Source organism: Mugil cephalus, chromosome 3 (assembly GCF_022458985.1).
Source record: "Mugil cephalus isolate CIBA_MC_2020 chromosome 3, CIBA_Mcephalus_1.1, whole genome shotgun sequence".
Lineage (NCBI taxonomy): Eukaryota > Metazoa > Chordata > Actinopteri > Mugiliformes > Mugilidae > Mugil > Mugil cephalus.
The window spans coordinates 22,787,371-22,800,424 of NC_061772.1; the positions used below are offsets into that span (position 1 = coordinate 22,787,371).

General features: G+C 43.1%; 1 protein-coding gene across 2 annotated transcripts; it reads left to right on the plus strand.

The window, feature by feature from the left end:
- The first annotated feature begins 447 nt into the window (after positions 1–447).
- On the plus strand, positions 448–12,292 carry LOC125005205 (SHC-transforming protein 3-like). 2 transcript variants are annotated; one of them, XM_047580331.1, is made up of 14 exons: positions 448–1,318; positions 1,517–1,576; positions 1,677–2,235; positions 3,958–4,028; positions 5,482–5,542; positions 5,648–5,767; positions 5,889–5,942; positions 9,383–9,434; positions 9,554–9,680; positions 9,770–9,962; positions 10,680–10,752; positions 11,448–11,541; positions 11,624–11,771; positions 11,854–12,292. In XM_047580331.1, exons 2-14 carry the CDS (start codon positions 1,527–1,529, stop codon positions 11,980–11,982), a joined length of 1,731 nt encoding a protein of 576 aa, XP_047436287.1. In that variant the 5' UTR covers positions 448–1,318; positions 1,517–1,526; the 3' UTR covers positions 11,983–12,292. The 2 variants fall into 2 exon arrangements, with proteins under 2 accessions (XP_047436287.1, XP_047436288.1); XM_047580332.1 differs by having other exon boundaries at positions 452–1,318; positions 1,517–1,572.
- The last annotated feature ends 762 nt before the right edge of the window (positions 12,293–13,054 follow it).

A 13,054-nucleotide genomic window follows, 5' to 3' on the forward strand; every position in this document is an offset into this window, starting at 1 on the left:
CTCGTTCTCTGTCTGCTCCTGCGTCACCGTGTGCACAGCCGATCTCGAAAACTGAAAACTGATTTACTACCAGTCTGACAAATGACTCATCACTTGAGTCTGCTTTCAAGAAGAGGATGCCTGCACTACGAGTATTTCACTCTTTCCTCTGTAGTTGTGCATGTTATAATTTTGGATTATTAATCATTTCATATTTTTTTTTACTGTGTTGTGATGTTACATAGAAAAAAAAAGAGTAATTGTGAAAACGGGGAACAAATCAATTTACTATTAAAAGAATTGTTTGCAGGACTAGACTGTAGTTCTGATGAACAACCACTAGGAAGGGACAAAGTTCTTCTGAACGTCTCTAAACGCCTCTTTATCGTCGCATCCAACTTACAGAATGCACTTACCATCTCCAATTAAGTCATTAACCCTTTAGATTCACGGATTCATTGTGCCGTTCCACCGTGACAGTGCAAGTTGTCCTGCCTGCGTTTTGTTATTGAAAGACGATGATCTTTAAATCAGGATTAAGTCCAGTATGTAAAACACTCTTTAGTCGGCGCCCGATTTATTGCCCTGATTGAAATCAAGGGGAAATGCAAATGTTTCAGTAAAATCCCCTTCCTCTTGCGTGTCGGGTCATTTGAATAATACATGCATTGTGACGCGTTTTATTATGTAGGTGCTCTACGCCAGAAGAAACTACGTATGATTCAAAATCCCATTTACTTAAATTAAGAGAGAGCATTTAAACTGGTAATGGATTAATAATACACTTTAACCGCATCTCTGAGCTGCAGCTGATGTTGGAGGAGAGGAATAGGGAACTCATGTACTCTATTGGCTCTGCCTCAGTGTATAACTGCGCGTATGTGTGTGTGTGTGAGTGTGTGTGTGTGTGTGTACAGCATGAGTCACCCTGGCCGCCTGTGATTGGCCGGTAGTTTATGGGCGAGGGAGGGGAAAGAGAGCGTTAGGGGCCGTCTGTCAATCTCCGCTCTGCTCCATTCACACATTCATCTGCATGCACCATCACAGAGATAACGGAAGTGAGTGAGAGTCTCTCATTCATAAAAAAAAAAAAAAGGAAAGGGGGGAAAAAAAGAAAGTTCATTCATAAAAGCTGCGTCGTTCTGCCGTGCCTCAGGAAGGCAAAACAAAAAAAAAAAAAAGGAGACAGAAGGGAGGAAAGTTGGAGGTGAAGCAGAGCTGGAAGCCTGGCGACTGGCTGAGAAAGTGTACGGGTCAGTAGGATGGGACTGTCCTCAGCGTGACTACAGCGGAGCAGTCTGGACTTTAGACCACACAGGACAACCCCGGTCACACGCTGGTGAGTTCAATCTGATTTAATGCTGTAGCAGGTATCCCATGGAATAATCTGAGGACACAGCTAACAAATGCAAAGCTCGTTTTCTATGCAACCTATATTCAGGTCTTCATTGTTTTCATTGTTCCCCTTTTTGAATTTCACAACTCAACGTGTAACAATTATGAATTAAATTCTTAGTTGTTGTTGTTTCTTTCCCAGCTCCCTTATTATGAGAGAGGAAACCTTACCCAGTTTCAAAACAGGACTCCTACCAGGCAGGTCAATTCTGTAGCACCTAAGAGAGTTAATTAATCACAACCGTGCAAATCACTGCACCGCACGTGTAATTGTGACACGGTTGTCTCTCATCTTTCACCAGCATGCTGAAACGCACCAAATACAGTCGTCTGCGCAACGACTCGCTGACATCACTTGAGGATCATCCCCAACGAAAGCTGCCCCTGAAGAGAGAGCTTTGCCTCGACTCCGACTCCGCTCAGCTGGATCCCGGGACGTCCACCTTGAGGGACGTCATCCCCCGCGTGGCCAACATCCGACTGCAGCGTCCCGTTTCCCTGCAAGCCCTGACGGGGCAGGCGAGCGCGACGGCTCGGGACAGGGCCGTTCACGGCGGACACTCCACCGTCAGACCCTCGTCCAGAGCGGAGTGGGGTTCGGGGTGCAACGACAGATTCTGCAGCCGCCATTCCCCCAACGTGTCCCCGTCTGCCGCCGTCCACCAGAACCCGATTCACCCGGCTCTGCTATGCACAAAGAGGCCCATCACCTTGCACCGGATGGCGAGCCTCCCCTGGACGCCGGGGTGTCCCCCTTGCCCGCGACACAGAGACGGCTTGTGCTGTCTGACCGCTTCCTCCGCAGTAGATGTGTGTGCGGCGGCAGGGACGGCAAACAGAGTGGTCCACCACGACATCAAGGTACCTCTCCCCACGTCTGTGTCTCGCTGTGTTACCAACATTTCAGTTCTTCAGACTTCAACAAGGCTGGGGGAGGGGGAGAGGGAATGGGGGTGTTGGACCTCCCTTCATGCTCTTCACTTCGCCTTAAATCGTCCACTTCTCCGTGACTTTTACACGGCGCAGGAAAGTGCAGCTGACCTCGTCGTTTCCAGGGTCCCAGGACGGAGTTGAGCCGTTCAATTCCTGCCAGTCCCAAAACAAACAGACACATGCGGACGGGTGGGGTGTGTGTGTGTGTGTGTGTGCGTGTGTGTGTGTGTGTGTGTGTGTGTGTGTGTGTGTGTGTGTTTGGGTCGGGGGGGGGGGCACACACACAGAACACGCTCTGTCTCTATCCACACCATCACACTCACTTTCATACGTTCACCCCCCTCCTCCCTCTCAGAAAGAGCTTCCTGTGTAGGCAGTAGTGACTCATCCTGGCTCTCTACTCCTCTCTACATCAGCTCTGCATGTGTGTGTGTGTTTGTGCGTGTGTGTGCGCGTGTGTGAACGTATCCGGTATCAGCAGAGCCCATGCTGTCCTAGAACCAGAGGTGTGTCCGCATGGGTGATTAGGAGCAGCTGACCGTGGACGGAGAGGAGAACGAACTGTTTGCTTGCCCTCTATAAACAAGCGCACGCACACACGCACGTACACATTACACATCCGCCCACTCACCCCGCCCACGTGGACACGTATTGATTTAAGTCTGGTTTTATCAATGGACTTACTCACTCTGCCTCCAGCCTATAGGGTCTGCCCTGCTCAAAGCCGCGGCCAATAGACGCGGGGCCGGCCGATGTGTATCCGAGCACATGGCCTAAATGTTGCCTGGCTGCGTTAAGCGTCTTCACAACCAAATATATCACATCAGCGCTGGGCCTGAGCCGTTACACTGAACTTTACCATGTATTTAGCCTATTAGCATTCTCACTGCTGGCATATTGCAGTTCAGCACGGCCTGCTAAAGGTCACGCCACCACTTTTGCTCATTGTTTACATGTTAAAGCCAAGGCCGTGCGAGAGCCGTGTGCGAGCTGCTGTGATTTGCGTTAGCAGTCGATTTTGTTTGCGCCATAAATTTAAATCACTTGTCTCTTAGTCCAGCTGAAGCCGCGTCTCCGTCGGCCGCCCGCTAACCAGCTTGGATTGTTGATTGTTTCCGTGTCCTCTCTGATTTTCTGCTTGAGACGGCAGAAAATAAATCTGACCCCCCTCGCTCGAGGCCCCGACTTGGAAGCGGTGTCACACCAAAATGTGATATCATTTGTCCGACGGGAGACGCTCGCAGCGAGAATGTGAGAGGATCAAATATACGAGCGTGACGGCACTTAGCGCCACAGGAGGCTGCAAATCACGAGCGGCTCTCTGGAAGTCAGCAACGTGGCGATTCGGCTCCTTGTTTCCAGATGTTTTTAGGTTAAACAGCCAAAAGTAAATATCCACTAATTTGTATAATGTATAGGTTCTTAAACTTTACAGCTTTTCCTTCCTTTCTTTTTAAAGCAGCAGTAATTAGGTCACATAACAGCAGAAGAAACCTGGTCGGAGGAAACCAGTTCCTGTTCGTCTCAAGGGCACTTTGCCCACATCAGCACTATGTCCGAGGCCCCTTCACACCTTCCCTATGTTTTTCTGTTTGTGTTATTTTAGACTAAAATCAATGGATAACTGGTGTTTTTGCTCTTATTTTCCAGTACATCGGCAGCGTGGAGGTTACACAGTCCATGAGAACGCTCAACTTTGATACGAGAATGCAAGTCACGAGGTAGGAGGTCTTCCTCGTATCAGCACACACACAAACACACACACACCGGTTCACTGCACATGAAAGAAACACACAAACACAGACAGAAGCACAGATGCACATACGGCATATAGAAACTTTAAGAAAAGATGCTACAAAAGACATAGTCCTGCACCGAAGACGAAAAAGTAACCTGCGTTCACTCGACGCATCTTTTTTTGCCAAGCCAGACATGTGTAACTTATTTAAAAATATTTCAAAGAGGGAAATCAAATTAAATGTATAATGTTTCATAAACCGGGGCTTTCTCCTCATCATTTGATATTGCCATTCTACTGCTGGATGCCAGAACGCAGACGCACATAGCAACCTCTGTTCTCAGCAACGCTGTTGCAGAAAATCCAATTAGGTGAATTTCCTCCTAATGATCTCTCATAGTCTTATTAAAAGAGAGGGAGGGGGAGAGACCTCAGCCCATTACTTACAGTGTGTTTTGAAGGAGAATAAAAGCCTTTCTTGGAAAACAGCACCACTTCCTAGATAGTCATATAACGCGAGTGTTTTGACCTGTTTTCAACGCCCGGAAAAAAAACTTAATGGGAAGACACGCCACCGCTTATAAATGCATACGTGGACGATTAATAATCAGTAATGGTAATAATGCCACAATGTAACAACATTAAAACCAGACCAGACCAGGCACCTCCCAACCCCATAGCAATGACACTTCTAGGGAACCATCCCCAGCAGGATGCAGCCTGACACAGACGCACACCCAAAAATGGTTTAGGACCAACATAAAAGGAAAAAAAAACCTTGAAAAACAGCACAAGGTGTTGACCTGGCCTCCAAATTCACCTCATCCCAAACTGATCAAATATCATGTACATTCTCTGATGAGTCACAACTGTTTTGGAGGCACAATGGAGACCTACACAATATGAGGAAGGTGGTCATAATGTTATGCCTGATCTATGCATAATATTAATATTCAAGATTCAAGTGCAGATTTGTTTTGTCGCTCTGATTATACAAGTCCAGTTGTGTGACATACAGTACATAGGCTGGGAGGCTCCATTATAAGACTATAGTTGGAAAAAAAATAAAAAAGTTGAAAAGTAATTAGTAACTAATGCTATCAGATGGATTTACTGATTAAAAACTTTAATATTTCCTCTGAAATTCAGCCCAAATATAAAGAAGCATGTAAAATGCATATAAATACCTTAGTACCTTTAATATTACAGCATGTTTTACTTCACTGTGAACTGTCGTAATACACTTCCTCTCATGTTCTCACATGCAAGTCAAATGTTTGGCGAACACGGTGGATCACATATTTACAAAGGTACCTCTGTGCTCGGTGAATGTGTTTATAATCGGTTTGTGTGTGTGTGTGTGTGTGTGTGTGTGTGTGTGTGTGTGTGTGTGTGTGCGTGTGTGTGTGTGTGTGTGTGTGTGTGTGTGTGTGCAGAGAGGCAATCAGCAGACTGTGTGAGAGGACATCCGCCAAAACAGCAGTGAAAAATAAAAGGGTAAGGCACACACATGCACACACACACACACACACACACACACACACACACTAATGCAATCAACAGAAGCATAACTGGAATAACAACGATCTTTGTCATCATCAGTCTGTATGCAAGGGACTGTCTGCTGTTCTGGGTCAAATCAACCTGCAGTTTTCTGGGAGCAGGGTCATCCTCGCTGTCTCCACAGACAGCGTGACGGTGATCGCTGCCTCCACCTTACAGGTGACAGCTTCAACACGCTCAGCCACACTAGTGCTACCACTGCCACACATGTGGATTTTTTTTGTTTGTTTTTTCTTTTTTTTCTTTTTTTTCACCCCCTACCCTCTTTCTCTTCCAACAGAAGATTGCCCACCACCCCATGCAGGCCATTTCATTTGCCTCTGGAGGAGACCCAGTACGTTTATATGCTCCCACTTTCACATGTACAAACACGTTCACGGTCAGATAGGGACACAAACAGGAAGGTGTGGTCGCAAACACGCACACAGAACACAGTGAGTAATTCCATTTAGTTTGATTACTGCTTGGTTTGGTGCCGTTCATGAAGGATTGGATTATTTCTTGACTTTCTTGTTGACGGTGTAAGGGTAGGGTTAGTCTGTGAAAATTGTCAAAAGTAAAAACTAAAGTGAAAAATCCCCAACTTTAGTCACGGCAGTTAACTGCGTCACACTTTAACGCGGACGCGTTTTGGACACTGAGCTCTGACTCTTGGTTTCTGCTGCATCAAACTGTGCAGATACGGAGTTTAATATTTATTTATACAGATGTTATTTAATTTTAATTCAATAATCTTTTCTCTCTGGCTACGTCCGACCTCACGTCGGCCTGCTGATCGGGACACTGAGACTTATTGTATGACAAAATCTGAGTTTGAGGCCGTTCAGTTTGACCTTAGAGCTGATTGAATTTGGATGTTTCTTCAGGTGGAAATTTAAAATAACAATAATAATAAAGAAAAACAATAGAAGATTTTTTTTTGCTTCCAGTCACTCTCATTTATATAAACTAAAGGATTCAATGGATCACATTTTAGACGTATGTTGAGTATATGGTGCCAGACATAGGATGAAGTCTGACCTCTGGTTGGTTTTTCCTGTTGTGACTAATCATCCAGGGGCGTTCCTAGGTTTGTCGTGGGCCCCTAAGCCCCTAAAATGTTGTTTGGGGGGCCCCTAGTTTGTCAAAGTACCGTGAAGAGATTCCTATTAATACAATATAACAATACAACAATCTATTACACTTCATGAGTAAAACAGGCTTCAATAAAAAATAAAACACTCAGGCAAGTTAAACTGATAAAACTGAAATAACACAACTTTAAGATAAAGAAAACAGCAAACCTCTATACGTCAATAAATAAAACAGATATTGAATGTTTATAAAATGTTTACTTTAATGAAAAACAAAACAATAGTAACATAATGCTTATCTCACATCACAGTCTCAGACTTATCAGCCTAACACCTAATATGTTTAATCAAAGTAATAACAGTTTATTGACAGTAACAGTCACAGTGTATTGAAAACTTTATTAATCAGTTTATACGAGACATTTGGGGGCCCCTGGAAATCTCGGGGCCTGGTGGTAAGTCCACCCTTGTAATTGTGTGACCAGTTTTGAACCACAGTATTTTACTGTCCAGTATTTTACTCCCAATTAGTCTCTGTAAAATGCCCACAAATGTAAGTCTTAGGATTCTTCATTGCTATACGCAACACATTATGACTTAACACTTTCAAAGCTGACATGTGCTTTCATTGTCTTTACACTTCACCGAGTGTGTTTCAAACTAATTATTCCTATCTATTTTCGTTCTCCGTCAACACCACGCTAAACTTTGGGTTGCTCGTGATGAGCGAAACTGTCCTGTAAACTCAGTGCATACGATGCATCTAAAAATCAATGCAGTTATGTTCATTTGTGAACAGCCACAGCTGCAGGACATGTCAGAGTAGGTCAAACCCTGCTAACTGCTCCACTTACAAAAAGCTGCATCCGTGAAGTCACATTTTCAATTCAGACAAGGAGTGAACACAATATTCAGTTTGCACACTGTAATATTTAATACTGCTCAGTGAAAAGATTAGAGAAAACATGGAGGTGTTTTTTTTTTGTTGTTGTTTTTTTTCTCCCCTCTCTGGGAAACGCAACTCCAGCGAAACTATATGGATGGGATTGTAGCTCCCTGTTTAATTAATTAGCTAAATAAACTTGTAGTGGGCTCTAAGCCCCGGCTCAGTTGGCTTGGCTCGCTTCAGATAGCGGAGAGAATTAAAATCAGCGCGCCACAGAAGCTTTATGGTGACACATATTCGGGCTGACTCTGCTCTTGTATCAGTGTGAGACTGACGGGGAGTGAATTAATCAAACTGACAACATGCATGGATGACCGCTGCTCTGCTCTGCTCTGCTGTATTTCCACTGATCTCATGTGCTGCCGCCAAATGTAGATTATAGATTGTTGGTCCAACAGATGTAGAGGTTAGAAACTCATCCAGCGCTGTCAGAGTTTTGCTAATACCCATGTATCATGTCTGGGAAGATTTCCAGTCGTCCTTGTTGCGGTATATGAAGGACTTTGATTCAAGGATTTGTTTCTCAAATCTATCTATCTGTCTTTACTATGCTGAACTGACCCACGACTAAGTAAACATGCACAGGAATAACAAGTACTGTTCTTAAAATGGCCTCTTGAGGTTGACTCCAAAACCGAGACCATCCGGTCATAAACCTGTTTACAGCCTTGTAGAATGAGCTGTTCTTTGTCTCTATGGTTAGCTTAACCCTTTCGTGGCAACTGATCCATTTAAGTTGCGTCAAGGCTGTAATGGCCAGCTAGCGGGTGTCCTCACAGATCATTAGCTGTTTGCCACTGAGTCACCCCCACCCTCCCCAGCTCCACTTGGGCTACTACACCTCTTTTACGATTCGTGAATTAGCAGAGAGCTAGGCAGAGTTACCAAGATGGCCGCCTCACTGAGCTTTAGAACTGCTTTATATGTCACAGCCTTTGACAAAAAGAAACAACGTATTCATCTAGCTTGTTGTCTAGAAGTTCAATTCTAGACAAAAATGTCGCCTTCTGAACTGTTGTTTACTTCCTGCTTGTTCAATGTAGCTCACGGTGGCTAATGGCAGGTAGTGTTAGCAAGATACTGCTAGTGATTTGGACTTGCTTGCTAGGACTTTTACTGCTGTTTGCATAAGTTTGAGTGATCTGTGGTGTTTGGCAACATAATGTTGTTAGTGGGTCTTATTCGTTGTGGATCATCACACAGATACTTGATTAGTTTGGGATCTAGTGAATTTGGAGGCCAGGTCAACACCATGTTTTTTTAAGTTCCTAAACCATTTTTTGTGTGTCAGGCTGCACCCTGCTAGAAAAAACTGCTGCCAACTATGTCATTGTTATGGGCCTCGTCTGGTCTAGTTGGGTGGTACATGTCTAAGCTACAATCAGGTCCAAACGTTTCCCAGCAAAACATTTAATTGTCGTAATTTACTTACTCCTTTCAATGATTTTAATATTCTGGCTGATTGGTGCATGTACAGTATATATACAGTATGCACCATAAACTGTGTGTAGTGCATACTAGCACATAGTGTGTAACACAATTATTTACACAAAAGAAGTATCTATGTAGGGAGCAGATACATGCTTCTACAGTAGTCAGCCAAACACTGTCTCTTTCATATTTCCAGGGTTAGGGGAGGTTATTCATTTGGTTGCGCTCTGCAACTTCATAACTAGATTTCACTAAATCCTATGAACGGATCGGATCTTATGAACCGAAGTCTTACCTTATCATTTTCTCTCAATTTGTTTACAGGACATGGCAGATTACATCGCTTATGTTGCCAAGGACAACGTCAATCAGAGAGGTTAGGGACAATTTTCTAATTTATCGTTACAATGACTTGGTCTTCAGCTGGAATTTCTAGGTTTGTTGTGTAAATGCGTGAAAATTAATGTGATTATTGCATCCCTCTCTCTCCGGTAGCCTGTCACATCCTGGAGTGTCCCCCGGGTCAATCCAGTGAGGTTATCGACAGCATCGGTCAGGCCTTTGAGACTCGCTTCCGCCAGTTTCTCAGCCAGACACCTCCACTCCTCTCCACCTGCCCCAGGTTGTGATATTTATCGTGGGACACGGTCACAGTAAAATAACCACAAGACCTCAAACATCTGAACGCCATGTGCATTTATATATACGCAGGTCAGCGGTGAGACTGTGTCACGAGTGGTGTCCAGACGAGACGATAACAGATCAAAAGGCCAAACAGGAAGCTGAGGTCAGCGAACACCCGAACTACTACAACGTGATCCCAGGAAAGACGCCGCCGCATGGAGGAATAGAGGACCAGAGGATCACGAAGGAGGAATGCAAAAAGGACGCAGACACGCAAAAGGTGAGACACCATCCACTGCAAAGCCGGGAAAAAGTTGTTTCCAAACCTATGAACCAAATCTCGTGGCCTCACTCAGCATTTTAATTTGAGACCTTTCACTTCAAAGCATGAACTATAATAAAGACATAACTTATTATGTATATAAACATATTTTTCTATATTGAATTATATGATGACAGCCGCTGAGCAACTCCGTCTATGGTGGAAGTCCTAAAGAAATGGTTGAAAGTCCCAGGAACCACAAATTTGGATCATGTGTTGGATATTTTTGGTTAACTGCACCACACATTTTTGATTGCCCACAATGCGTGGCATTGTATTTCATCACTGAAAGATGAGTTATGGTATTTGACAGACATTAAAAATTAAGAAAAAAAGAGACAAGAACTTAGTTTTAATTTAAAAAGAAACAGCTTTTGAAATTGAATCTGACTTGTATAGGCCTCTTTTTTATCCAGGGTTGGTTTATTTTTACACAGTTTCAACTTTGATCGTCCCTATATTGTGTAATTTTATCCTATTAAGTGTAATAGGAGCAATAAGTGATGCTCTTCAGCATTTCTCATTTATTTCCCAGCATCATTGTCGTAGTCTGGGAATTGAGTCAGTGGCGTCGCTAACCTTTAGGCCATCGCTGCCCCTGAATGCACACACACACACACACGCACACACACACACACTGGTCTTGCGTGAATGACTCATCTAGTTCTGTTGCAGGTCTGTTTGTCTCATCCTCTGTCGTTGTACGAGAACTGCTCCATCACAGAAGAATCTCCGGCTCCACCTGCAGGTGAAAACCATGAACAGTCTCCCAGCAAAAGCTGTGTGATTCTAAAGTGGGACGCTTTGCTCAACAAGCACTTCTACTTTTGACACTTTAAGTACATATTAAATACACGTCTCTTTGTATATTTAGTTGAAATGATCGACTATCATTGTCTATACAGTATATGCTGAAAATGAGCGAGAACAGGGTCTCGGATCTATTAAAATACACATAAAATAATCAAACATACATGAAATGAAGTTAAATTTCCCAAATATATATATATATATATATATAAAGCTGCCTGGTACACATAACAGCCATACAATAATAATAATAATTAAAATAATATATATAAAAAAACATGGACAAAATCAATACAACAATAACAAGGAGGCAGGAGGCAAAATGAGCCCTTTGCAAGTTGTCTCGTGTGATGGTTATGAACATTATGAATATGACAGATTCTAGAAAAGAAACATGTGCGCTTATTTAGAGTACAAAAACATTTTGGCATTTGTCATTTTAAATTGTAACACAAACTGTAGTTTAAATTGGACTTGATGGGGTGATTTGAACATAACAAGTTAAGAGTGCAACTGTCATGCAACTGAGTACAAAAACAATGATATCATCCTGGTCTTATGTTGATACAAGACCAGAAAGGAGGAGCTCATCCTGTGTGCTGTCATTTACTTCTTATATTTTATCTCCATCAGGCTCAGTGCAGTCTGACATCAGGCCTGAAGAATGTACTCCTCTGTCTGAGACCCAGCAGGACCTGATCCAAGAAGAAGGCTGGTTCCATGGCAGGTAGGTTTTCAATAAACCTTTTTTTCTATGACTTAAAATGTTCTCCTTTTCATTTGTGTGTTTTTTTATGTGTTGATTCCAGGTTAGGAAGAGAGCAGGCCGAGTCGCTTCTCACCTGCAGCGGGGATTTCCTGGTCAGAGAGAGCAGCTCTGCCTCTGGTCAGTACGTGCTGAGCGGCATGGAGGGAGCCACCGTGCGGCACCTGCTGCTCGTCGATCCGCACGGACAGGTGAGGGGGTCGCGGATTTCAAACGCATGAAGGGACGAGAGGGCCCTTTTAATGCTCACGCCCGTTGTCTGTGTGTGGTCAGGTGCGGACCCGTGACCAAGTGTTTCTGAGCGTCGGTCACCTGGTGCGATTCCACATGGAGAACCACATGCCCATCGTTTCTGGGAGCAGCGAGCTGAGTCTGAAGCAGCCGATCCTGCAAACACACTAACACGCACACATTCATAGACTGTACACATGAATGTGCACACGAGACTTGTTTTCTTCTCTCTTTTTTTAATTTTTATTTTATTTTAGTTTTTTTTGAGCTGAGGCACAATTTTAAACCTTTTGACAATTTTGTCTACCTGAAAGTCAACGCGCTGGACATAATTTCCAGTAAATTTTACACAACAACGTGCTCGGACGACATTGTATTGTTTGGCCTTTACAGAACGTCTGCTGTTCACTGGATGTAATAATTTGCTGTCACGTGATTTTTTCGAAAAATGAGTAAATTTCCCCGTCACCCGTTGCGCGCACTTCGTCTCGCCTGTGTTGCAAACAGCTGCCGGTCTACGGAAGAACACACACAAACAAACTCATGTTTCTCTCTTAGAAAGGACTTTCCACTGACACACATTCCCCCACGCTAACCATCCTAAAACCAAGTCTTAACAACTTTTTAAGTTTAAAGTTCCAAAAGGACCACACAGCGTTAGTTTTCCATGAAAACGCTCCCCCCACAGCCCAATAAGTTTGTTTACAGGACATGAATTTGCTCATGTTTACTCTAAGTCTAAGCACTAGTCTTGAATTTCCAAATCATTTTTACAAGCTGAATCTCTTTTATGTCGGATTATTTTTTCTTCATTTCCCATGGTTATCTTTGGAAAATAACATTTCATCGTGGAATTCAAATCCTTTTGGAAATCTAAAAAAAACTTTATCTCATAAAATACAAAAAAAAGTTTCCCATAATGTGTAATTAAATACATCATCATTACTTTTACAAGAATAACTATTAGACTTTATTATTTCTTTCTTGTTAAACCTCTATTCACAAAAATGAATAATAACAAAAACGCATTATGACAAATTAAAGCAAACATCCAAAAGTTCACACTAATCACTTCATGGCCTTAAACATGAAGCTAGTCATCGAATGTAATTAACTCAAAAAAAATGTCAAAAAACAAGAAACTTTCTGGAAAACTTGTTCTTCCCTGCTACTGTAAACACCACAAAAGCAGCATAAGTTGAATCTAGATCTGATCTGATTAAACAGAACTGGTATCAGTGTC

What these genes read in the sequence shown, in the direction of transcription:
- LOC125005205 (XM_047580331.1), top strand. Translation starts at nt 1,527, where the DNA reads ATGAGAGAGGAAACCTTACCCAGTTTCAAAACAGGACTCCTACCAGGC. An exon ending in ACAGGACTCCTACCAGGCAG is followed by an intron (nt 1,577 to 1,676) that starts GTCAATTCTGTA and finishes ATCTTTCACCAG; the next exon opens with CATGCTGAAACGCACCAAAT. An exon ending in TGGTCCACCACGACATCAAG is followed by an intron (nt 2,236 to 3,957) that starts GTACCTCTCCCC and finishes CTTATTTTCCAG; the next exon opens with TACATCGGCAGCGTGGAGGT.